At 50.3% G+C, this 26,035-nt stretch overlaps 1 protein-coding gene across 6 annotated transcripts in view; it reads right to left on the bottom strand.

The window, feature by feature from the left end:
* The window catches only part of PBX1 (PBX homeobox 1), a 325,636-nt gene that overhangs the window by 281,209 nt on the left and 18,392 nt on the right, over nt 1–26,035 (bottom strand). Inside the window, exon 1 of one of the 6 annotated variants that reach the window (XM_077886856.1) lies at nt 1,276–1,444. The exons of the other annotated variants lie outside the window; for them this stretch is intronic. Coding sequence (XP_077742982.1) covers nt 1,276–1,429 — 154 coding nt within the window. The 5' untranslated portion in view covers nt 1,430–1,444. Of the gene's footprint in view, nt 1–1,275; nt 1,445–26,035 lie in introns of those variants that run through there. 6 annotated transcript variants of the gene reach the window in all.

Raw genomic sequence — 26,035 nt, 5'->3', positions numbered from 1 at the left:
CTGGAATTCTTCTACTTAACAAAAATTAGCTACAGAGAAAGAATCATGAATCATGAATGGGAGCCCAGGGAACCTCTGGGAGCCAATCATTTCTTCCTCCTCCTGCCACCCCAAGTGCTGCCTGGCGCCTCCCGGGTTCCATGGAGAAACCTCTTGAAAAAAGCAAGGCATCGGGCCCTGCCCAGTTGCCCCAAGAGCAGGGCCTCGTTCTGTGCCCTGAGAAGCCAAGCCTCGTGCCATAGTCTCCAGAGCTAGAGGTGGGAGGCAGACCCGTGGACCGCTCCCAGCTCAGTTTCGGCTGTCGATCACTCAAATCACACACATCTCTGTGACCTCATCTGTCCCACGGAGAGAACGGTCCATATCTCTCCAGTTGGAGAAATGCAAAGATCAAGTGAGATGTGCGTGTGCTCTCATCAGTACTTACACAAGTGAAAAGCATTTGTACTATGATCGTGGACATAGGGCAGGCCTTCTGCTTGCGAGGACTTTGAGCTGACCAGAGCACTCCTGTGCACGACGGCCGGGTCACCAAGATCTGACCTCCGCGAGGTTCTCAAAGGTCGCCCATCCCTGGTCAGGCCCCTTTGTTTTGTTGTTTGTGGGGTTTTTTTAGAGATTTTATTTATTTATTCATGAGAATACACAGAGAGGAGAGAGAGAGAGGCAGAGACACAGGCAGAGGGAGAAGCAGGCTCCATGCAGGGAGCCCGATGTGGGACTCGATCCCGGGTCTCCGGGATCACGCCCTAGGCTGAAGGCGGCGCCAAACCGCTGAGCCACCCGGGCTGCCCATGGTCAGGCCCCTTTGAAGGCTGCTGCAAGCTTTAACCCTTCAACATTTATTCGATAAACATTTATTGAGTACCTGGCACAGGACTTGGCACAGGTTGGGTGCTCAGTAAAGATCTGCTGAATAATGAATGAATGAGTGCCTAATGCAGAGATGAAAAATACATGGCAAGTGGCCACCAGTCTCTGATCCTAAACCCATACCAGAAACCCTTAATGGACTAAGGCACTCTTGTCTGAAGACCTTGGACTCAGCTCAGAACTCCTACACTTGGCAGATGAAATGAAACCTCTGCCCCATTCGTGACCTAGGCACCAAGATGAAAGCACGCTTTAACCCTGTTTCCACGGGGCTCACAAACGAATGGGAGAGAAGGACAGTGAACAGAAAAACGTAGCACGATCTACGTTAGGACAGAAGTAGAAGAGTCCAGAGGAAGGCCAAGGCACCTGGCCGTGATGACCTACGGTTCTCAAACTCACCTTGGCCTTGAAGATCCAGCTCCCTCCAGCGTCCCTCCCACCTCTCTGATGATCCTTTCCTTATCCCCTCTTCTGCCTGCACATTTTGGCATCTTCTGCCCCGGTTCTCTTCTATTCTCCCCGGACTCTCCTGTGTCTTCACGTTCCCTCCCATAACATCAGTTGCTATCCACAGACTGATGACCCCCCACACCTATGTCTCCAGCCCTGACCCTTCTCTCTGAAGCTCCAGGCATGTATTTCCGGGCTACTCATAACCCAGCTCATCCCCCTCACGGCTCTGTTCAGTCTCTGAGAAGCTTGGTGTCCTTCAAGCATTACTACTCACGCTTTCCAAACTAGAAATCCTTAGCTTTGGCATAATTGGACCCTGGTGTGGCCCTGGACTGTGGCCATCAGGATCACACGACTCCCCTGCGTGCTGCTCCGTATTCGGCCTCGGATTCGCCACACACTCACATTCTGTAGCTGCGCCTTTGTATCCCTCAGATCTATTGAAACTCCATGCTAACGTCACTCTGGAATCCTTCCCCAAAACCTCACCGCAGAGTTAGTGAGGCCGTCTTCTGTTAAATAAATGAGCTTGTAGATTCTGCAACTCCTCTCTCTCATCAAAGAAATTAAAGTTAGAACAAGGCAGTATGGACGGTTATGCAATGTCTTTTGTACAAAATTTGCAAATACCATCAGTCTCCATGCACAAATAAAGCATTAACTGTCTCATGCAGTCATTAAATAAAAATGGGAGCCCTTGCCATATGGCAGAGAATGTTCTAGGTGCCAGGACGGAGCAGTGAGACAAAGTCTCTGCTGTCACAGGACTTGTACGCAAGTCTCAAAGGAACAGCTCAGCCACACACCGAGACGCATCCTCAGCTTATCACTAAGAATTCTTTCTATTAAAATTTAATGCAGTCATCTCTAGCGGTTCATTTTGTCTGCCAAGTCCTTTATGACTATTTTGATAAGTTATTTATTCCGTATGGAATGCACGGTAGTAAGTGGATGGCATAGGCAAGAACTCACAGGACAGCAGAAGAGGCCACGTCCACCCCTGATGAGTTAAAGCTAACTCATTAGATCCTGCGACAAAAAGTCGTCACCACGCACAGGCCTGAAGGACAGGGCATCCCGGCACCAGGAGGCGTCCAGTACAGGTGACTGGTGAGTGTGCCAATGGATGGGCGGATGGATGAATGAATGAATACCAGGGTGGAAGGAGCCTCGGAAGTCCAACTGTAATCCTAAGAGTCGGGAGCACCCTGTGCAGTGACAGTGAAATGCAGACAGGTAAAGAGGCCAGCAGCGCAGCGCGGCGCGGCCAGCTACGACTTCCAGAATCCCAGGCTCCTCCTCAGTGTCCCCATTTCTAAAATAGGCCTAAATGAGTTCATGTACAAAGTCCTTCGCACTATGTCTGGCAAACAGGAGGTGCCGAACATTACTATGTTCTTCTTTCTTAGCTACAGTCCAGTTGCTAAACTGAAAAGCAGACCACGCTAAACTTAAAACTCCAAGCGTGTTAGCTAGACGTCGCCAGGAAGCGCTCTCAACCCAAGCTGTGGTGTATGTGCCTGTTCTCCGCACAATCTGTCATAAAGTCCTCTGTTTGAGAAGAAATGTGGTTTGTTTCTTTTTTTTTGGTTTTTTGGGTTTTTTTTTTTTTTTTGGTAAAGCCAACCACACCTTAGACCAACTCAGAGGTTTGTTATCTCAAAAAAAAAAAAAAAAAAAAAAACCCGGTAACAAACAAAAAAAACCCTATTACCTTGCATGGTTACTATCATGCCTCTTAAAAACGTGAATGATACACTGAATGACACAGAGATTTCTTTTGGAAACGCACAAGTATTTTTGTGTCTACTTCTACAGACCAACATTTGCACACACTGGAGTTTCCTACAAAGTGGGCCTACCCCTTCCCCAGGTGACAACACGCCGGTGCTGCCCCCCCCCCCTCCCCCGAGCTACATCTGGCCAGCACGGCTAGGACAAAATTGCCTTCTCCTTCTCCAGCTTTAACTTTTAAAGCATGGGACGGGGCTGAACTTTCTCCACATTCTGTTTAACTTAGGCGGTTATTCAGAATTCCTCTCTTTTGCAAGCCACCCTTCCGAACTTGGCTCAAGAGAGAAAGCAAGCAAGCAAGTAAACACAAAGAGAGAAAAGGGAAAATGGGGGGGGGGATAGAATCAAGTCTTCTGGCCCTGCCTTAGGCGGGGAGGGGGGGGGAATTGCTGCCACCTTCCTCAGTCGCTTTTATTCCCGCTCTGTTCCCAGTGGCTACTTTTAGAAAAATCTGGAGGGGTGGGGGCGGAGTGGGCTGGGAAGAAGGAAGGAAGGAGATGGAAGATAAGGAAGGTGGGGAAGAGAGCTGCAGGAGAGAAGGAGGGAGCGCTGAAACCCGACACTCAGGAACTGGGGCCTGCGGCCGGCCTGCAGGACTGAACCCTCGCCAGCCCGGGAGGGAGGCCCTCCCCCAGCCCCTCCCTCCCCGAGGCGTCGAACATTCGGCCCCTAATTTACAGCCGGCGGACGGCACACATTCTCCAAGTACCTTTGGGGAACCTCTGAGGACAGAAAGAAATCTGAGAGAGAAATTAGGTACCTGGAGAGCTCCCCTCAAAGGCAAGAGGCCTTTCGTGCAAGTGAGCAATTTAGCACATTATGTTTTGTCTGTTGGGGACCCCGGGGGCCAGGCAGGGGGCCGGGTTGAGTGCAGGACACGGAGCCAGTGGGCGTCTGGAGGCTGCAGGAAGGGGCTGGGGGGGTTCTGGGGTGGGGTGGGGTGGGGGGGCCAAGCACAGGCTCAGGGTCTGGGGGGGCCACGTGGGGCTGTGGGCCAGGGTGCAGAGACCCTTCCCAAACAACCAGGCCCTGTTCAAGCAATTCAATATACAAGAATATCCAAACACAATATAAAATACAGTCAAACCCCCGGAGCACAACCACACAACCACGACAGAGTCCTGGAGTGTGAACACAGAGGGCACATTTTCTCAAGGATTGGGAGAAGGCAGTAGAAGCCTGAAGTCTGCCCCCAGAACGGACACTGACCCCTGCAGGGGTGGGGGCCGTGGCCTGGAGGGTGCCCCCCCCCCCGCCCCCGGGCTGTCTCTACTTCAGCAAGCCTTTCCCTTCCTGCTCCTGTGTCCCCGGGAGCAGCACTGGGCTTCAGGAACCAGGGCCTGGGAACTGGTTAGGCAGCTTTCCTCCCCAGGCCACAAAGAACAGTCCACCAGCCAAAACACAGGTGTCCCAGGGAGAAGACCGGAACCCCCTTGGCCTCCAGCAGGAGAATGGGACAAGGGAGGCTAAACAGATTACCTTTTAACTAACAGCTTTACCTAAATGGATTAACAGTGGGGATTAACTTTCAGAGCCGGCACCACCGTTCTCAGCCAGGATGGGGAAGGAGAAGGCAGCCAGCTAGCCTCCTTCTCAAAGGCACTTCCCCTCCAACACCACCCCAGAGTCTCCCTGGAATGGGCCCAGTAGAAAAGGAACCCCACAAGCTAAGGGGTCTCATCATTAGATTATCTAAATGCAATAGTTAATCTCTTTAAGGATCTTCAAGGAAATGCAGTGAGAGCTCAGGGTAAGGCAGGTGGGAGGGATGGGGAGAAGGGGGTACGCCCTGTCGAGGCCAGGGGGAGGCCAAGCAGCCATGCCCTGACCCCCAAGACTCATGCCCCTGCTTCCACAATTTCTAGTCCCATGTTCCCACCTCCTGCAGAAAAGAGCCGTGCAAGCTTTCCGGGCCAGTGAGATGCTGACTCCAGCACTTCTAATTCCTCTCCCCCAACCCCCAAAACCCTCACCACCTTCACATGGGCTTACCTGTCAGAGGGTGAGGCTCCCTGCAAAACCCCTTTAACTACAGGCCTCAGAGAGCACCACACAGTTACTTCTCTTCACTCTCCTTTGTGTTCCATAAGCACAGGAGGTTCCTTAGCTCGGAAGGTGGTTACTACCTAATGGAGAATCTGCTTAAATTTACTGCCCCATTCTGGTTTTCTGAAGGCAGAGCGATCCCTGAGTTTGCAAAACGCAAGCCATCCTTCAGGGGTGAAAATCATGACCATGGACCCAACAAGAGTGATCCTTCGGGATTATGACTTCAGCCTCAGATCGACCCGGGATTCCCCCTGGAGTGCACAGTGTGACTAGAAACAAACACGCACGAGATGGCACGAGATGGCCAGACCACGTTAGGGATGGAGTCTGTGGCCCAGGAACAGGCCCGGTGCTTTAACCAGTTAAGCTACACTGAACTAAATAGGCAACAGCGGTCTCCCAATCAATGGAAAGTGCCAGAAGTCTGTTTGCATTGTGTGGAGAGCAGGGGCTCAGGTTGACCTAAGTTATAAAGCAGTAACAAGGAAGCCTGGGTGGCTCAGCGGTGGAGCATCTGCCTTCTGCTCAGGGCAAGATCCCCGAAACCCGGGGATCGAGTCCCGCATAGGGCTCCCTACAGGGAGCCTGCTTCTCCCTCTGCCTATGTCTCTACCTCTCTCTGTGTCTTCCATGAATAAATAAATAAAACCTAAAAAAAAAAAAAAGCAGTAACATGGTTTGGGTCCTTAATATTTCCATCATTTTAGTCTAACACTGCAGTGATGAGACATCTGGGGTTTGGGGTTTTTTTTTAGGACACTCCTGACTCATACATTCTACCCAAATTTTCCCATAAATACACTCACAATTATCAGGCCCAGCAGACAACATTGAGATTTAGGAAGCAGGAACAACCACACTTAATTATTCAGCATCAGGCAAGGTCCTTCAGATTGCCAGGGTGATTAGGGTCTTTCGCGCTGCCCCCAAACTGGCCGCTGTGAATTAAAATTTGCTTCGGAAAAGAACGGCTCATGAGGTCTGAGTTGCCTACACACGCTGGCTTCAACTTTTGTTGGCTTGTTTCAAAGGAGAACAGAAGCTTTTTAAGAAAAGGGGGGGAAGGGGGGATGGGGGCTGCACAAAGCCTGCTCTTTGCTCAGCAAACCAATAGGAAAAGTAAAACGAAGAAAGGACACCCGCCAGGAGGGATCTTCCAGTCTTCCAAACTCCAGCAGCAGGCTTTTAGAAAGGCTGCAGCTTCTGTAGTCCAAGCTTTCCTGGGCACTTCTATCAGAGGAGGGAGGAAAGAGACAAGTGTCCTCCCAACCTCCAGCATCCCCACCTTGGCCCGGGGCCCCTCGCCCATCCCAGGGACAGCCCCACTCCAGGCTGCTTTTGTAAGTCTTGACCCTCCCAAGAAAAATGATGGGTTTGAACTATTAACCCTTCCCCCAAAAGGGCTAAAATGAAGAAGAGGCCACTGATAAAAGATTCACATGAGAATACTGTAAAAAAAAAAAAAAAAATTATAATGATAAGAGGCTAAACATTTGTCCAGCAGCTCCAGACGGGGCCAGAAGAAAGAGAAAAGAAACAAAACCACAGGCAGGAGTGGGAGACAGTAGAGAGACTGGGGTCAAGCTCAGGATTACCCAGTTCCAGAAAACTGGAGTTGACGCTGGTGACCGAGGAGAGAGCAAGGATGCAGTAAAGAGTGTGGTGTTGGACATGGAATCTTAAGGGATGGATGGAAAGGGGAAAAAAGAAGAAATCTCTTGATGAGCCTGCTGACTCTTCTTTGCTGCAAAAACCAGGAGGAAAAAGACCCAGGAAATGGAGTTCCATGTAAAAGAACACCACTCTGTCTATGGGCAGGGAGGAGTTGGTTTGGACGCAGACCGGGATGCAAATTCAAGCTTGGCCACATACCTGTTGAATAACCTAGGTCAAGTCACTGCACTTTTCTGAGCCTCCATGTCTTACGTGAAAGGGGATAATGATACCTCTCCTGCTTACCTCCAGGTGGTTTTAAAGGTCAAATCTGATAACATAAATGAAGTGTGCTGTAAACTCTAAGTTACTACACAAATGTCAAGCTATTTTAGGTACCAGGCTCTTTATGAAAAATGTGGCTGCCCAGGTAGCCCTTCAAAAAGTCTGGAAGGATAAAAGGGGCATAGCGGAGCTGGGGAAGGAGGTGGATGCTGCCCAGAAATGGTAAGACAAATGACAAAAACCAGACATGAGCAGGTTCTCCAAGGACTTCAGCACGTAATGAGGGCTCTGGTCACCCAACTGAAGACCACTTGACACCGTTTGTTCATTAGAAAGATCTGAGTATCAGACTAGTTCACCTCCAGCAGGTGACCCTTCTAGGTCTAAGAGTGTATGAAGGCATCGGGGACCGTGGGAGAGGAGAGCTACCCCAGGATGCCACAGACAATGGAGGACTGGGGCTTAGGTCCTCCACTTTGACCTGACCCAATTCCAGCCTAACACTCTGCTCCGGGGACGCCCGGGTGACTCAGTGGTTGAGCGTCTGCCTTTGGCTCAGGTCTTGATCCCGGGGTCCTGGGATCCAGTCCCACATCAGGCTCCCCACAGGGAGCCTGCTTCTCCCTCTGCCTATGTCTCTACTTTCTCTGTGTGTCTCGTGAATAAATACATAAAATCTTTAAAATTAAAATTAAATTCTGCTCTGGGTTCCACCACCCTGTAGGGAGTTAGGGGGGGGGAAAAAGAAGGGGAAAAGGAAAAGAGAGAGAAAGAGAACCATATTCTTATTCTGGTAGTCAGGATACCTAAAGAAACAAATAAACAGACAAACACCAGAAACCCAGAATTGAAAGCCCTGCAGAAATGTACTGTGATCATTCAGATCAGTTTCTTAAAAGGCCAAGGCCTCTTAGGGGCCCAAAGTTACAAGCTACAGAGTGACTTTTCTAACGTGTCACGCAGCCACAAGACCCCAAAACAAAGGCCATGACAAGGCCATTCTTGAAGTCCTAAAACATGGAAGAAACTTAAGGAATTTATTAAGGAAAAGTGCATATGGAGTCCTGTCTTCAAGGCCACACCTTCAGAATCATCATAGTTGGGGACATCCAAAAGGGTGCAATTGGTCTTCCTAGGGCCATATAGAGAATTGGGAAATTCTTGCTTTTTGGCCAACAAATTTGCAAGTGTGGTAGACAATTACCTCTGCATCCCTCCCAAAACCTTCTTTATAGATACCATCAGTCCAACAAGTCAAGATGGTTCTACTTCTTCAAAGAACTATGTTGTATTTTCCAACTATCAACGCTTGATGTCACCATCTACCTTCGAAGGAGATGACCACTCTCTCAGGTAACCACCAACTCAGTTCCTTCCACAAAAGACAGGGAGAGGGGAGCCTCTTCCTGGCTAACTGGCCCTTTGGGGCCACATAAACCCATCTCAGCTGAAGCAATGAAATAACTGGCAGTACGTAGAATGCAAAAGTGACCACAAGTGGTATTTTCAAATTGTTATTTGCAATGACCAGTCCCCACTAGAAATCTGACATTGTTGGGCAATTTACACTATATATATACACACACACACACACATATCAAAGTCAAGACCAACAAGAACTCCCATCTCGAAGCCTGGGTCCTGGAGCATGCCCTCACTAATCCGCACAACGGCCAGGAACACATCTGAAGACAAATCATTGATCCAAGTCAAGAAACCAGCCTCACAACCCAGATGTGCACTTATTTGCTATGTGGATTTGGCCAAGACACTACACTTCTCTGAGCCCCAGCTTATTCCTGGATATATGTTTGGGGATTTTTTTGTTGTTTTTTGGGGTTTTTTTTGGGGGGGGGGTTTGTTTGTTTTTTTTTTAAGATTTTATTTATTCATGAGAGAGAGAGAGAGAGAGAGAGAGAAAGGCAGAGACACAGGCAGAGGGAGAAGCAGGCTCCATGCAGGGGGCCCGAGGTGGGGCCCTAGGCCGAAGGCGGCGCTAAATCGCTGAGCCACCCAGGGTGCTCCCTTTTTTTTTTTTTTTTTTTTTAATTTTAGAGAAGTTGAGCAACATAAGGGGAGGGCAGGGGGGAGGAAAAAAGCTTAGAGCTTAGTATAGAAAGAAAATTAGTGGGAAACAGTAGAAGTCCAAAGAGTAACACCTTACTTCTCAAGACACTATCGTGTAGTTACTGAGATCCCTATTTGACACACAAGGAAACAGAAGCCGAAAAGTAAAAGGCTGTTTCTAGAATCAGGATGAATGAAACAGAAGCTTCTGAAATACCACAAACAAATGCTCTCTGCTCTAGATCCAAGTTTTTCCTGTACCATGGGCAGGGCAAGTCTGTAATGACATCACGGGGACCTTGAAAGTCGTTCAAGAATGCAAATATTGCACAGTAAAAACAGATCCTAAAAATGAACCTCCATGTCCAAGACACAAAATTACAGCCAATGTTTCCCTCGTATTTGTTCTTCCTGACTCAGTCTAATACTAAAAACTGGCCTGAAACAATGGGCCTTCTTTTACTGGGAAATTCTACTTTCTATTTTTCTAATCTACGTTCAGGGTACCATATTGGACTCTACCAAAGCTCTAGAAATTATAACCTTAGGAGTATTTTGTCAGCTGCATTTCCCTAGAATGTATTTTTCCTAGCCAGCCCATAGGCTAGGTGTCTCTTTCTGTCATTTTTTTCTTATGAGCCCATTTGCAAGGACAGAGTCTAATTCCGTGTTCTTTAGAGCACCCTTCACACCGTTGTTGATTAACACTAAATAATAATGATGTTTATAATAATGGCTGTCAATAATCATAACCATAACCATCATCACCATAAATAAGACTTCCCACTGGTGGTTTCCTGAAGCCAGTGAAAGTGAATATACAGCGATCGTACCGGTATGGAGATCACCTCCTAAAAGCAAAGCTGAGCTGGGTGGTGCCAATGAGCAAATCAATCATACATAACATGCCAAAAGTGGTGATTAATAAATGGCTCTTCTTCTTCTTCTTTTAAAAAAAAAAAAAAAAGACTCCCAGAGTCCTCATCCAGCCAGGTAACTGACCTTGTTTGCCATTAAGGCTGCTCAGTCTTGGCTTCAAGAGACATCATTCATGTCATCCTCAACTGCTTTACAGCCAGCTTGCCACCGGGGGACCATTTCCGACAAGTGCTCGACGGGCACTGCCCACTTGGCTCACCAGTGCAATGCCAAGGGCACTCGCTGCTCAGGGTTTCTGGGGATTCTTAGGGAGCGTCATGTCCAAGCGCACACAGGGTAGGGTGAGGCAAGTTGTGAGCGGCAAGGACCCCGCTCCACTGATGGGAAGTCTGTCCGACAGAAATACGGTGCATTTCTACTTCCCCTAGAGCGAGGACATGCTTAGCAATAGGAAAGCTCTGTCTGCCATTGGAAAGACTATGATGTAACTTTGGAGACAGGCATGGCACTCTCTCAAAGCCCATGGACAGTGGGGGCCCTCTCTAAGCCCAAACTATAGAGAACCAGAGGGAAGATGCAGAATTATAGCAGAAACCAAGTTCTTTGGTCTTCATATTAAAGACAGTGCAGTGCATCAGGGCACCTGCGTGGCTCCATCAGTTAAAGCATCTGCTTTGGGCTCAGGTCATGATCCCAGGGTTCTGGGATGGGCTCCAGGACCTCCAATCAGGTCCCCTGCTCAGTGGGGAGCCTACTTCTCCCTCTACTTCTGCCCCTCCCCCTACCTGTGCTCTCTCTCAAATAAACATAAAATTAAAAAAAAAAAAAAAAGAGAGTTGAGGGCAGACAGTACAGTGACAAGGGCTCTGAAGGCAGATTTATTTCATTTTCACCACGTATTAATAATAATTCTGGTCTTCGGCGTCCTAACCTGCAAAATTTAACAGGTGAGATTTGGGTCATCCAATAAGGTAACTACCAGCCGTGGGTGGCACAGAGCCCTTGAAATAGTGGCTAATCTGAACTGAGATGCGCTGTAGGAGTAAAACCCATACCCACTTTTGATCACTGAACACTCCCCCCACAAAAAAAGAAATCTAAGACTTCATTAATAATTTTTATGTTGCTTACAAATTGAAATAATCTAGCTAAATTGCGATATTCTTTAAAATTAAGTTCACCTGTTTCTTTTTGCCTTTTTTAACATGACAGTTGCACATTTTGAATTTCCTATTAAAATTCAGTGCTGGACTAGATGATCTCTAAAAGCTCCCCTGCAGCTTTCACGTTCCCTGTTTCGTTCTGGGCTCTGGAGTGACTTTCCCACAGCAAGTTAGTAGCAGAAAGGATTTAAAATATCTTCCTTATCGAGATTCGGTTTCCTGGTTTCCTTATCTCTAAAATGGGGATAATACCACCTTCGACGTGAGATGAAATAGGAAAGGGATCGGAAATTGGTAAAGTGCCATGTAAATTAGGTTTATAATTATCACCCTGTCCTATGGCTGTCCAGGAGGTCCCACCAAGAAACAGCAACCTGGGGTGGCAGGGGTGAAGTAGGAAAAGTTAGGTTCTCCCAAAGGGAGAGAACATCAGCCTAACCCCAGAGTTACCCAGCGTGCAGGCACGTCAGGAGCCCTCAAGAGCCGCAGAGAGCCAGGGGAGAAGGCCACAGTAACAGGAAGAGCGTGGAAAGCACCCTGGCCCCCAAAGCACCAGGCACTTGATCCTTTACAGGAGACAGGATGGTGTGCATTGGCCTAGCATGAGCTTTAAAAAAAGCAAAAATTAGCAGTATTTTTACAAAGTAGTGCCTGCCATTCATTATTTTTTTAGCCTTCTCAACGACTTTTGGAGGTAGGCCAAATAGCCCTATTTTCACAGATTAAAAACAGAGAGGTTAGGTTACTTCCTTCGGTCACACAGCTAGTAACCACGAAAGCTGGAATTCACACCCACGTCTCCCTAACCTGATTCATTCTTCCCATGGGGCGGGAGTGGGGGGTGGGGAGCAGACTAAGGGGCAGACTTTGTCTTTCTAACTTTCCAGAGTGCAGTCTAATGCTTCTGAAGTAGCCTCGGGATCTGGGGTCCACCTGACATGTTGGAAAATTAAAGCGCAGCCACAGCAAACCACCCACGGTCAACATCCAATAAGATAATTGTGTCTGGATCTATAAATAAGTAGGTTGGGTTTCAAAAGAATGTGAGCGCCATGTGCTGCAGAGGCTGGGGAAGTTGGAGTTGCCAGTGGGGGTGGAGGCTGTCATAACTGAGGGCTCAAGAGACCCAGGGGGAGTCTCCGTCGTGGTCAGCAGGCAAAAGGGGTTGGGTGCGGCAGGTTTCGGGGGGACTGGCCTGCTGCGGGGGGTGCACTGGTGTGGTGGGAAGGAGGGGGGAGCCCTGAGGGACGGAGTTCAAAGCAGAGGAGGAGCAAGCGCTGACCTCTGGCAAGCCACCTAGGGCTGTGGGTCCTGTGCTGCTTTCCAACGTGTTGTGTGGACGTGCCAGGCCAAGTCCTGCAAGGCCCTTCCTTCCTTTCTCTGAACAGGCTACACTCTGCCCCCAAGGCCTCCACCGCCCCCAGAGCCTCCACTGCCCCCAGAGCCTCCACCATCCCTAAGGCCTCCACTGCCCCCAAGGCCAAGGCCTCCACCGTCCCCAGAGCCTCCAACACCCTCAAGGCCTCTACTGCCCCCAAGGCTTCCATGGCCCCAGAGCCTCCACCACCCCCGGAGCCTTCACCACCCCCAAGGCCTCCACCATCCCCAAGGCCTCCACCACCCCGAAGGCCTCCACTGCCCCCAAGGCCTCCACTGCCTCCAGAGCCTCAACCACCCCCAGGGCCTCCACCGCCCCCAAAGCCTCCAACGCCTGCAAGGCCTCCACTGTCCCCAAACCCTCCACCGTCCCCAAGGCCTCCACCACTCCCAGGCCTCCACTGTCCCAAGGCCTCCACCGCCCCTAAGGCCTCCACCATCCCCAGACCCTCAAATGTCCCAAGGCCTCCACCACCCCCAGACCCTCAAATGTCCCAAGGCCTTCACCACTCCCAGGCCTCCACTGTCCCCAAGGCCTCCACCACTCCCAGGCCTCCACCATCCCCAAGGCTTCCACCACCCCCAGAGCCTCCATGCCCCCAGAGCCTCCACTGCCAGCTTTGGCACCTGCTCATCCAGATGAGCAACAAGGCACGACACCCACAACCACCACCCCGACTTCTTCTGTCCCGACCCTTGAGCATTAAAGGGCCGTGGGGGGGCGGGTGGTGATCGTTAACTTTGGACTGTCAGGCAACTGGGCAAACTGGAAGCAGTTAAGAGCTACTCTGTGAATCCCTATAAGCTCAACCGAGAAGCCTGGCCCAGGCTGGCCCAGAGGTTTACAAGTCAGGTGAGAGGCCTCGGTTCCGCTTCCCAGGACACAGGCTGGCCGGACTGGAAAGGCTGCGTGCAGACTGTCACACGGCAGCCGTGAGCCCAGAGGGGACGGCGAGTGCTAGGATTCCCTGCCACCCTCTCTGGAACCGCAGACGTAGAACAAAGACCCTCCTCCCCATCTCCCTCCCGCTCCCCGACCCCCACCCCCTCCCCTGCCTTCCCCCAGCCGCATTAACTACTCAGAAACACAGCCACTCCACTCTAGACTTACTCAGGAATCACATTCTTAGAATAACTCATCAATTATACCTGTCAACTTGCCAAAAGTGCCACAGGGGAGGTGGAAAGTCTAGACTGCATCTAACTGCGGCAGCGCGGCACCCCTCTTCACGGAGGCCCCCAACTTTCTGCAAACGGCTTAACTAAGTTCACAGGAAACACGAATCCCACAACACGCAGGAGTCCCGGGCTGGTGCGTAGACCAGGTCACCCCACTACCTACCCTCGGGCCCGGGGGTGCGCAGGCCTCCCTCTCGCCTCTCGGCTCACAGGCTAGGAAAACTGCACCAGTCTGCCGACGGGCTGTTCCGCCTCAAAACAGCCGGGGTTAGGAAACGTCGAGAAGAAATGTCACCTTATTCCTTGCATGTGCACGCAAACGCATCGTCAATAAAAGTGCTGCCAAGAAAGCAGCGCCATGACAGACAGACTTTTTAATTAATTGGCAAGGATCATCGGTAATTAAAACATTTATTGGTAAGTTTATTCTCCCAAGCAGGCCACATAGCCCCCTGCCCGCGTACGCTGGAGCCTAGTTGGGAAGTCCTCTTTTTGTCCACCTGGGAAGAGGTGAGGCTTCAGAGCCTGCAACACCTGGGGGCCCAACTTATCCAGGATCCTAATTAATAGGGGTGTCTCTCCTTCCCACAACCCTCTTGTGAGCACAGCCAGCCCATAAAAACATCACTGGGAACGCGCCCTATCTCCACGATGATGCACATGACCATTCACTAAGCCCATGCCCGGCAAGGGGTTTTAGTCACCCTGTGCTTCCGTTCCCTCGCTTGTTAAAAAAATGACGATTTTAAAAAATAAAGTTCATGTCTAGTAATTTAAAAAAAAACAATGATTTGCACCTCCCAGGACGCTGCGTGGGTTACATGAGCTCATCGACACGAGCAGGCAGGGAATGCACAGGAGACTCCATTCGGGCCAGAAGCCTAAGCCGCGTTCACCTTTTTAACCGAGCCCCCCACACACCCCAAACACAGCCCCGCAACAATTACACTCAGGCCTTTATTCAGGTCCACGACTCACTCAACAAATCCACCGGTCAGGAGGAGACACAGAACCCCCGGCGTCCTGACTCCATGGCTCAGTTTCCCCGTTCGCCCCCACCAGAAAGAGCTCCTGAGCCCCCTGTTGACCCACCCCGCAAGGGCCGGGGGACCACAGCCCCTTGAGCTCCCTGCGATTCTGACGACTTAGGGGGAAGAAGGGGCCAAGGGTCTGATCACAGCGGCAAGCAAGATCTCACGCCGGTCTGCCTTCCAATTTCGGGCTCACCCCAAAGGATACCTCTCCCCAAGGATCACTCTCCCGACAATCCCGGGAGGCTGGGAGCCTCCGCAGGAGCCTGTGACGCAAGCAGGAAAGGTGAGGGGGCCCCCGCTAGGGTCTGGGCAATGGCAGGAGGGCCGTCCTCTGGCCTGTCCCCTCCCGGCTGGAGCTGGCCCCGGTGCTCCGGGCAGCGGGCACCGTGAGACCTTGGCGGAGTCACTTCACCTCCCTGCGCCGCCGCCCGCCCTGGGAACGGGAATCCGACAAGCATTCGTCAGGGCCCCTTCCCGTGCTGACAGGTGGATAATATCACCTCCACCCTAAATGCCTCGCAGGGATGTGAGAGGATGGATGAGCCGGCATTACAGCCAATATTCGACTCTCCGGCAATAAACAACTCACCTTTTGGAGGTAAACGGGCTCTTTCCAGGGCACCAGGGGATCATTTAGCACTCTGGAAGAAGTAATTTGCTCTATGGTCCTCTGGTGTCCTGAAAAGTGTAATCCACCTCCAAGAGGTGAACCCTTCACTCCCAGAGAATTTGTTTCCTCGCTGCAGGATCAGAAGGCTTCAAGGCTTTTCCGCTTCAGGAAAAAGCACCCCAGCTCTCCCCTTCCGGCCTCTCCTCTGCCCCCCGCCAGCCGCCTCTCCTCGTGGCTCACCCATGCCCTCCTCCCTCAAACAGAAACCAGATGAACCGGGGAGCTCGGCAGTGTGTGCCTGGGGAAACTAAAACAAAAATCCTTTCTGGGGCCGCCCTCCTCCTGCCTCTGGCCTCCCTCCGAGGCCGGCCTCCCTCCCTCCCTCCCTCCCTCCGGAGGCTGAGGCTGCTGAGGGCCCAGCCAGTTACTGGGAACAACCCCCCTCTCCCTCCCCCCACGGCCCCTCGCCCGGCTGGGTCCTCAGCATTTGATTCCTGTCTGTCACTGAGTGATGAGGACAAAGGGTGAGGAGTCAGGAAAAGGTCTGCGCCACTTTGTTCGGAGTCTGGATGCGAACTTTGGATGAACTCTTCATCGGGGAGGGGGGCTGGGGAGGCCGGCGTGGAGAAACCCCGGCTCAGGGCTCAGGCCTCAAAAAAAAAAAAAAAAGATCCTCTTTAAACAACGGAAAGGGGGGGAAAAAGGAAGGGGGGCTTCAGGGGATAGAAACAGCCTCCCTCAGCCCCCTTAGAGGAAAAAAAAAGAGGGCACGGTGGGGGGAAAGGGGGTGTGCTTAAGAAAACAGAAGGCCGGGACAGCGCTCTCAAACAAGGCTGCTGGGCCACACCGTGGGCTTCCAGCCAAGAGCTAGTTCTGCTTCCCCCCCTCCAGCCGGCTCTCTTTCTCCCTCGATGTTTCCCCCCCTAAACCAAAGGGAATTCCTAATAAAGCCACAGTAGACTGGTGGAGGGCAAAGGGAAGGGAGAAGGAACCCGGGATGGGAAAAGACAGCTCCCACTCATGCTTCCTGGAAACCCCCAATGACAGACGTGCCCCCACGCACGTGAAGCCAAGAGCACGCGCCACCACACGCGCGAGCCCAGACACGTTAGGCCCCGAGGCCCGTGTGTCTCTCCCCCACCCCCGCCGATCGGTGTGTATGCGTGGGCTTGCACGTCCAGGCTGGGCTGGCAACTGTTCCTGGATGACTTTTACCCCCCTACCCTGGAGTTTTCAACAAAAAAAAAAAAAAAAAAAAGGAAAAAAAAAAAAGCACCATGAACATACAGTTGGAACCACGGCAAGAGCCAGTCTGTCCTCTTTGTGCTCAATAAAACCCAGCTCAAACTCTTTCACCTCCACTTACTATCGATTTTTCTATTGTGCTCTACAGGCGTGTGTATCTCACTCATCAGACTGTCTTTCATTCGGCGAACCTCTCTGACCACATCTGGACGTGAGGCTTTTCAGCTCCCGGTGATGGGTATCCCTGCTTCCTTCAATTATTTTGCGCCCGCATGAGAGCAGGCACTCACTTTGGGCCTGGCCTCCGCCCTTTGGTCTCTGCCTCCCAGGGTCTGGATTTCGGTTCCCAAAAACTCAGGTGTCCTTCCGGGCACGGGGCGCTGAGAGGTGCCGAGGCCTCCCTGCACCCCTGGGGCTCCTGCCCCTGTTCGCCGCATCTAGGTCTTCAACTTAAGCCACCTGCTGGGGGCTTCACACTCCCAGGGCAGGAAGACACAACATCTGGCCCTTGGGCTCCCCACCTCTCCCGGGAGCACCCCCGGTGTGACATTTGAGGCTGTTTCCCCCCAAGCACCCGAGCGGGGCAGCTCTGTGCCTGTGATTCAAATTCACAGAAACACTGTGACAAACACAGGCGGCAAGTTGGTCCAATGAGATGGGCCTTCATCACCTTCTGGAACTAGTAAGTGAATCTATTGAAAACCTCACGTTCTGCATCCCCATGATCAGGAAAATAAACTCCACACGTGGAATAAGCGGGCCTGACGTCCTTGCCCTCAGAAAATGGGACGCACAAAAATCAACAATAAGAAAGGCAGGAAAAAATGCCCTCCCCGTTACAAAAGTATCCGCATCGCAAAAAGGGCTCTTCACCCTACAAAGGAATGCCCCAAGCCTCACCTGGAGGAGCCCTTACCAGTCACGCCAATCTACCCCCCTAACTTAAAGAGGAAGGAGCCAAGACCTCGAGTATAAGCAACTTACCGAGTGACCGACCACTGTCCGCCACGCCATCCGGCGTCCTGTCCACCATACACGCTTCCAGGAAGCGAAGGAGGGTACTCAGGCCGGGGACACCGTGAGCCAACAGCGTGCACACACGTGCGTATGCGGGGGGGACGGCCAACACAGGTCCCCTGAAGACACAGCTGCAGGTGTAGCATCCTGGCCCCATGTGGGAAGCCAGGAAAGGTGAAATAAAGGGACACACACACCAACACAACCACACGATGAGCCTCGCGTGCCATCTCCCTTGCCAACATGGCTGTGAGGTGCTAGAAGGCTGATATTCCAGCTCCATTCTCCAGACAAAATCCCAGGGGACAGCGGCCACTGTGGGCAGGTAACCTCTACTTTCAGGCCCCCAGGGCCCCCCACCACCACCTAACTCCCAATCACACCCCTCTGTCCCACCGTCTTGGGGCCTCTGCTCTACAACAGTGGCCTGCCCTACCAATTCCACGTTCCGCAAGACTTCTCCGTCTACACCGCGTTCTAAATCAGCCCTCCACCAGCCTGCCAGTCCGTGGCTTCTTTCCCTTGCTTCAATTCTCGGTGGGTTTGAGAACTCACTTAAGTTGCGCTGTGAATTTACAGCTTACAAAGCATCTTAAACCCCACAGCTCCCTGGAGATTCACAAACACCGTGGAGGTGGATCAGGGTCGGTCTGAAGAGTGTAATCAGGGCCCACACCATGCATGCCTGCACCAGGAGCGTGCATGGCTGGCTCCAGGGTTACCGACCCACTCAGCACTACCACAGGCCACTGGCTGGTCCCCTGCATCAGAAGTCTGCTCCAAATGGGCCTGCATGTTTCCATATTGCTTTGGAAACAAAGAAGGAAAAACACATTTTGCTGACCACTCGCCATGCACCTGGTGCCATATTGGATCCTCGCTCTTGCAACAGGGAGCTAACAGTAGCATCCTCACCCGCGTGTGAGCGGCTTCCTCTAGGCCAGCCACGAAACACACACATGTGCATCTTCTGCACACAACACCTTCTGCTCTTTTTGTTCCTATTTGCCTGGATATACGTTGGAGCCGTAACTCCAACACCGTAAACTCCACATCGTAAGAGGAGGATGTTGGGTATTTTCCGATTCGGTTTGACATGTGGATTTGCCGATCAGATTAGAGAAGTGACCACCTAGGGGCACCTGGGTGGCTCAGTGGTTCGGCATCTGCCTTCAGCTCAGGGTGTGATCCCGGGGTCCTGGGATCAAGTCCCACATCGGGTTCCCTGGGGGAGCCTGCTTTTCCCTCTGCCCTTGTCTCTGCCTCTCTTTATCTCTCAAGAATAAATAAATAAAATCTTAAAAAAAAGAAAAGAAAAGTGACCACCTAGATTTAGGATTCTCTCAACAAACCAAAATATTGCCCTAATCAGCAAGGGCAATATTGACATGTGCTGTACATGTCTCCCCTGTGGACGTGGGAGCTGGGCTACCAGATTCCCAGGTGGTTCTTCTCTTTGACCTAGAACCCCAGGAAGAGACCATTTCTTGAACATTTGGTTGAAGGGATAGATGCCTGTCTATAAGCACTATCTACTCGGGGAATGTCATAGGAAACGGGGGAGGCCATTCATTGAAACTTATTTTGTTGATCAATCGCACAAAGGGTCCTTATTCAAGAAAACTACCACCCCTGAGCATCAAATGTAAAGAACAGAGTGTACAAACCGAAAGGCAAACGTCTCTCAGGGAGACATACAATGTTATTAGCCCCCACGATGCCCAACTTGGGGTGAGTCTTGGCAACCGAGAAGGTCACAGACAAGTCTTAAACAGACCGTGGTTTCTCCAGGGGAGCAGAACGGCCACAGACAAGAATCAAAGGAACTGGTTCTAGCGGCCTCCAGACCAAGCCTAAGGAAATCTCCAGAACATTTTAAATGGGGGCACTTGGATGGCTCAGTGGTTGAGCATCTGCCTTTGGCTCAGGTCATGACCCTGGGGTCCCTGGATCAAGTCCCATATCGGGCTCTACGCAGGGAGCCTGCTTCTCCCTCTGCCTGTGTCTCTGCCTCTTTCTCTCTGTGTGTGTCTCTCATGAACAAATAAATAAAATCCTTGAAAAAAATACAGAACATTTTAAGTGTAGCAGAGTCCAGTCCACCCACTGCCCCCCTTATTGGAGCTTCACTTTCCAAGATTTCGGGGACCCCAAGGTTTAGAAGCAGATGAACCTCCTCCTGGTGTAGAGCCAGAGGGTGCCCACGGTGACCGGACACTACACCTTGATGCCTACGTCAGCCTCTCGCTTTGTCTCATCACGGAGGCATTTTATCAACTGGCACGGGTGACTACAGGACCACAAGATACTCTGAGAAACAGAGAGCACATTCACGAAATCTTTATTACAGTATCTTGTTATAATTGTTCCTTTTATCATTAGTTGCTACAGTCAATCCCTCACTGTGGTTAATTCATAAGTCAGACTTTGTCACAGGCATGCCCGTCTGGGGAAAAACCTAAGTTTCTGTGGGGTTCAGTACTACCCAGGGTTGCAGGCATCCAGCTGGGCTCTTGGAGCACATCCCCTGTGGGTTAAGGGGCGACTGTACGTGGCCCCAAGGACCCACTACCCTCCTGAGAGCCCACAGTGTGATTCCCTGTCTAGGACCACCCTCCCGCCACCCAGCGCCACCCCCACCCCCTCAAGGAGGCTAAGTTGCAAACCAGCAAAGTTACTAAAGCAACCGCAGGACCCAACAGGGGCTTCTGTTTTTCCCTCCGAAACATCTAAATTGCACAGGGATTGGGGGAAGGATATCCCCAGGGAGTGACCCTGAAAAGTGACAGCACAGTTTGAGATAGCACAGACTCCCCACTAGGAATTTTCACTGAGGGAGGAGGGGACCGGTGGGAGGAAGGTGGGGGTGATTCTCTCTTCACTCATCCCCAAGGACAGGTTTAAATTACACGTGCTTAACTGGGGCTGGGGGGGGGGTGGGTCCAGAGAGCCTCCTGTTCAATTACTTCCCCTGCCTCCTGGTCTACAACCTCTTTCACCTTAAGAAAAATCCCACTCTCAACTTCTTGAGTTTATTTGTATTTATTACTATTTTTTTTAAGATTTTATTTATTCATTCATGAGAGACAGAGAGAGAGAGAGAGGCAGAGACACAGGCAGAGGGAGAAGCAGGCTCCATGCAGGGAGCCCGATGTGGGTCGATCCTGGGACTCCAAGATCACACCCTGGGATGACGGCAGGCACTAAACCACTAAGCCACCCAAGCATCCCCTATTATTAATTAATTATTATTATTATTATTATTAATTATTATTATTAAATGGAGAAATCCATTTCTGACATTTCGATGGAACCTGGACAAAACATTCAACATGCAAGGGAACCTGGACAAAACGTTGGCACAAGCAAACAGGTGGCTCGACTCTTGGGAGAGGGCAAAGAGCAAAGAGGAGGCTTTGCACATGGGAAAAGGCAGGGGGACAAGAAGATGGGCATGAAAGAAGGTGCTGGAATCTGAGCCACTGGCTAAAGCAGCAGCTGGCCCTCCCACCTCCGCCTCTCCCACTGGAAGGTTGCGTCTAGCCAGCTTCCTACCTCTGATTATCACTTGTCTTTACACAGTTCTCATGTGTCCTGTCTCACACGCTCCCCCCCACCCCCCAGCCACCCCCACGATACCCCGCGCACACCTTCACAACTCCAAGTCCAACACCGTAACTCAGAAAACTCAGACTCCGAGGAGCCACCCGAGAACTCTCTTCATTCAGTGACAAGTTGATTCCAACCAGAAACCTCCTGGTCTCGGAGCACGGGGTTTGGAGCACTTCACTGGAGTAAGCCAGTAGATGAAGGCGGGGGGGGGGGGGGGGTCCCACCCTCTCTTATCCTCTGACACATCCCGGACGCACACACGTAACATTCACAAACTGGCAGGCTCACAGCAGGTAGTAGTGATTTTGCAAATGATTTTTTTGAAGATGCTAAGTCTGAAAATAGAACTAGGTCCAATTTAGATTCAGATGAATTACCTATGGCTCCTTTTTCCCTTCTCTCCCTTCAACTGATATTTACTGGACATCATATATATTTTTGCACTGTGCTAGGTGTGCAAAGCATGGCTTGCTCACGAGGAGTTTACCATCTGGAAGGGGAAGTTCACAATCTTAGAGAAAACTCAAATCATCTTTTTTCTGGAAACATTTGAGAGCAGACAGTGGGTTGGGCACTAGGCTACATTAAGGTCGCCTTCAACGTCCTGATCAATGCTGCCCTGGAATCCTCTCTTGCTTTCCTCCCGGGAGTAAAATATTTGAGGACAACATCCTCCTGTCTTGCATCTCTCATTGCAGGCATCCATCCTCTGCTTTTCAAAAGTTTGCATTGAGTCACTTCACTTGTTTTACAAAGGTTTCACTTATTTGAGAGAGAGCATGGGGAGAGGGGTGGCACAGGGAGGCAGAAGGAGACTCTCCGCTGAAAGGGAGCCTGATGCAGGGCTTGATCCCAGGACCGAGATCACAACCTGAGGTGAAGGCAGATGTTTAACCCACTGAGCCACGGAGGTGCCCAGAGTCACTTTACTTTTACAAAAAAACCTGTACTAGTACCTGTTTTTGCAAATTGAAAGAAATCCAAAGAGGACTTACACTTTTGCATAAATTAATTAATTAATTGATTAGTTAATTAAAGCAAAAAGTGAAAATACCCTTCAACTTTAGATTTGCAGTGAGGGTTACAGAGGCAGCATGCACCTGGACTGCGAAGGGCACCCCCCAGCCCCTTTCCGGGACCCCCAGTCAGCACCCCAGCAGCAAGCCACCAGAACTCTGACCCGTGCCCATGAGCACCCGAGTGAGCTTCGTTCCCATGTATTTTGTGCATCCTTGCATCCCTTAGCAAGATGTGTCCCAAGGTATGAGAAAAGGCTAAGAAAGTCTGAGAATGCTCAAAATTTTTTTCCATATAAAGTGATGGTAGTTGGGATGCCTGGGCGGCTCGGCGGTGGAGCATCTGCCTTCAGCTCAGGACGTGACCCAAGGGTCCTGGGATCGAGTCCCACATTGGGCTCCCCGCAGGGAACGTGCTTCTCCCTCTGCCTGTGTCTCTGCCTCTCTCTCTCTGTGTCTCTCGGAATAAATAAATAAGTCTTTAAAAATTAATTAATTAATTAATTAAATAGACGGTAGTTGTTTCTTTGCTTTGGCTTAAGAGTGGCAGGACACCCTACTTTCAGATCATGGGGAAATTGGCATGCCTAGCCTAGAAGTGCCTGGTAAATGTTTTTAAACGGAAGGAAGGAAGAAAGGAAAAGAGGAAGGGAAGTAAAAAGGAAAAAATTCTCCAGTGCCTGGGTGACACAGTCAGTTAAGCGTCTGGCTCTTGGTTTCCTGGGGTCCTGGGATCGAGCCCTGGCTAGGGCTCTGCACCCAGCTGGGAGTCTGCTTGGGACTCTCTCTCCTCTGCTTCTGCTACCCCTTCCCCCACTCTCTAAAATAGATAAATAAATCTTTAAAAAAAAAAAAAAAAGTAAAACAATTCTGGTCAGTGTAGTCATGAACAACTAATAATTAACAAAACTGGTAAAAAGCCAGTTCCTTGCTCTCTTCACTCTTTTTTCACAGGTACGGCCCAAGGATCCTTTGCTCTTCGTCTTAGCACCTGTTTTCTCTGTGGCCACCTGCCCCCTCATTCATGGGGGCCTGGGGTTCAGGGAGGTAGAGTTAGTTTTAGCCAAGGCCCAGGACCCTCTTTCCTAAAAGAAGACGGAAGTGAAAGAGCAAACCTGTAAGACAATCACCTCTCCTCAGGCCCCAAAACTCTCAGATGCCCTCATCATTCTTGTTTCCACTTCCCCCCACCCCCTTTCTGGCTTACAGATCCCAACACAAACTCCAAAGGGAGAAGCCAGCTGTACTGAGAGCGTATTTTAAGCAATCTGATACTCCATTCCACAAAAGAGAAAATGTTCGTGCCTCTATTACACAGCACTTATCCAGCCAAACTCCAACATACCTCTGAGGACGGAGCTATTCCCAGACACCCCATAAGTAGCCTCAAGGGCAAGCACTTCTGATTGACCCCTCTTTTTAGTAGCAAGTATTCAATAAATGCTAATAAATTGATTTATCTCCTTTTTGGATAAACAGAGAACACAGCCTTTCAATTCAATAAATATTAACTGAGTATCTCCTGTGTGCTGGTCATAGAAGTCCTGATCATTATTTTTCCAGAAATTCATTAATCTAATGAAGGAATCAGATCATAAGCCAGTAACTATAATAAAATCTGGTGAGTGCTGAGGGACTTTATATATAAAGGGCTACGGTAAAATATGAACTATATAACATTTTGCTTATGATCTCGTAGAGGACAACATCTATCACATCCCTTAACGCCTTCTTCTAGTGAGCAATGGGAGAAATTTTGCATGAAGTCAAATTCTGATTCATTTCAATTCTCCATGCTTTGAAATCCAAAATTGATCCTGTTTCCCTTTTCACTTTTGCTGCCAGGAAGCAGAGAGTTAAATCTCTATAACCAATTCTATAGGATGTGGACTAAATACGGTCCTAGATTAGTCTGATCCAAAGAGGCAGAAGCTATTTCCATACCAGCAAAAGGACTGGAAAGTCTACCAGGAGAAAGGATCCTTACGCAGGCAATTTTACATACTAACATTCCCTCGCACTTTAATTTTCTACCACAATTTTCTCTTCTAGTGTCCTCACTTATTTAGTAAATCTCTTCATTTTGCTTATCCCTTTTGGTAAACTGCTTGAATTCCTCTTTGAGAGGATATGAGCAATCCATAAATAGATTAAGATCCATAACGGGTTCTGTTGCAAAAATAGGAGAGACTTTCATCCCTGCACGCGTAATCATCCCCAAGAAATAGAAAACTCATACAGCCATAAGGCAAATGACAGGAAGGAAATATTAAGCACAGGGTGATGAGGGGCGGGGGGTTGTTGCTTATAAAGCGATAGTGAGCTAGGGTAGTACGAGTTAAGGTGGGTTTCTTTTCTTTTGTCAAATTTTCTTTATTAAGAAAAGTTCCTGGTGTTAAACTGTTTTCTGAACAATACATTGAAACATGGGATATGCTGAATTCTTTCTTTATTCCTTTAATTCTTTCTTTATCCACCAGGGATGACATGAAGATAACAAGCCTGAGAGTGTCACCTCCACCCAGCTCTCCGGGCCACCCCACCCCGTGGGATGCAGCTGCGCCCTCCAGAAAACTGAGAACATCCACTTCTCAAAACAAAGGAGCTGCCCAATGTGCCATTGTGACAGAGCGGCTCTGCAGCTGGAGAGAGCAGGCTTCCAGGTCTCCCCAACGCAGCTTCCGGGACACCACCTGGAAGCACCTGGGTGCCCTGGGGCCTGGAGTGTGGCCACAAACGGAGGTACGAGACGAGGATGGCAGGACCAAGAGTGTGCAACAACAAGACGCTGTGCCTTGCTTTACGTTCCTGTCAAAACCCCAGGCTTCTGAGAAGGAACCAGAAAAGGTGATATACACATAAGGGGGGGGGGGGGGAGGCAAGCTTTAGGCCACCTGTGAAAGTAAGTCATGCTCACAGCCTGAAAGAAATCAGGGAGATTCGAAAAAGCTAACAGGCAGAGACCTAATAAAAAATCAGGAAATAGGCCCAAGGAGAATTTTGAACTTATCTCCTTTTACTTATGTTTTACAGTCAACTGCAGCCAAGACATAATTAAATTTATGTACCTGAGAAACAGGACCAGAGGTGGGCAGAGCCAAACCATTTGGTTTTTTTCGGACAACTATGTAGGATTCCACAGGATTTTCTTGGAAGAATCACAATCTGAAGGGTTGTCACTCAAGGGGAAGGAGGATTTCAAAGAACTGCCCGAGGAACACCTGTCCCAACGTGGCCACCTGTCCCAACGTGGCCTCTCGTTAGCCGTGTGACTTTAAGGAAGTTCATTAAACTCTCTGTACCCTCATCTTAAAAATTGGGCAAATAATATTAGCTCCGCATGCAGGTCAACGTTCCATGCACGTTATTTGTTATTACCTGTGGACAGAATTTCCTGCTCTACGGGGACGGAAGGAGCATCACTCCTGCTGACGTCTCCTATCCTGCTTCATCCCGAGATGATCCACCACCACCACTCTTCTCCCAGCCTGGGGCCCGCAGCACCCTTCCCTGCAAATCGCTCGGACAGGGTACAAGGGAATAAAAAGCAACAGCTTTCACCATCTACACTGCCTGCCTCCCTTGCTCAGCCACCAGCCAGGACAGACAGACCGGGTGTCTGTGGGCTGCAAGAGCCGGAGAAGCCTCCGGGGCTGGCCTGTCCCAGGGACTGGCTCCCACCAGCTCCCAGACCAGTTTGATCCAAAGGGACAAGCAGCTCTTCCG

This window comes from Canis aureus, chromosome 38, assembly GCF_053574225.1.
Source record: "Canis aureus isolate CA01 chromosome 38, VMU_Caureus_v.1.0, whole genome shotgun sequence".
NCBI classification, from domain to species: Eukaryota; Metazoa; Chordata; class Mammalia; order Carnivora; family Canidae; genus Canis; species Canis aureus.
This window is presented reverse-complemented; position numbering and strand designations above follow the sequence as displayed.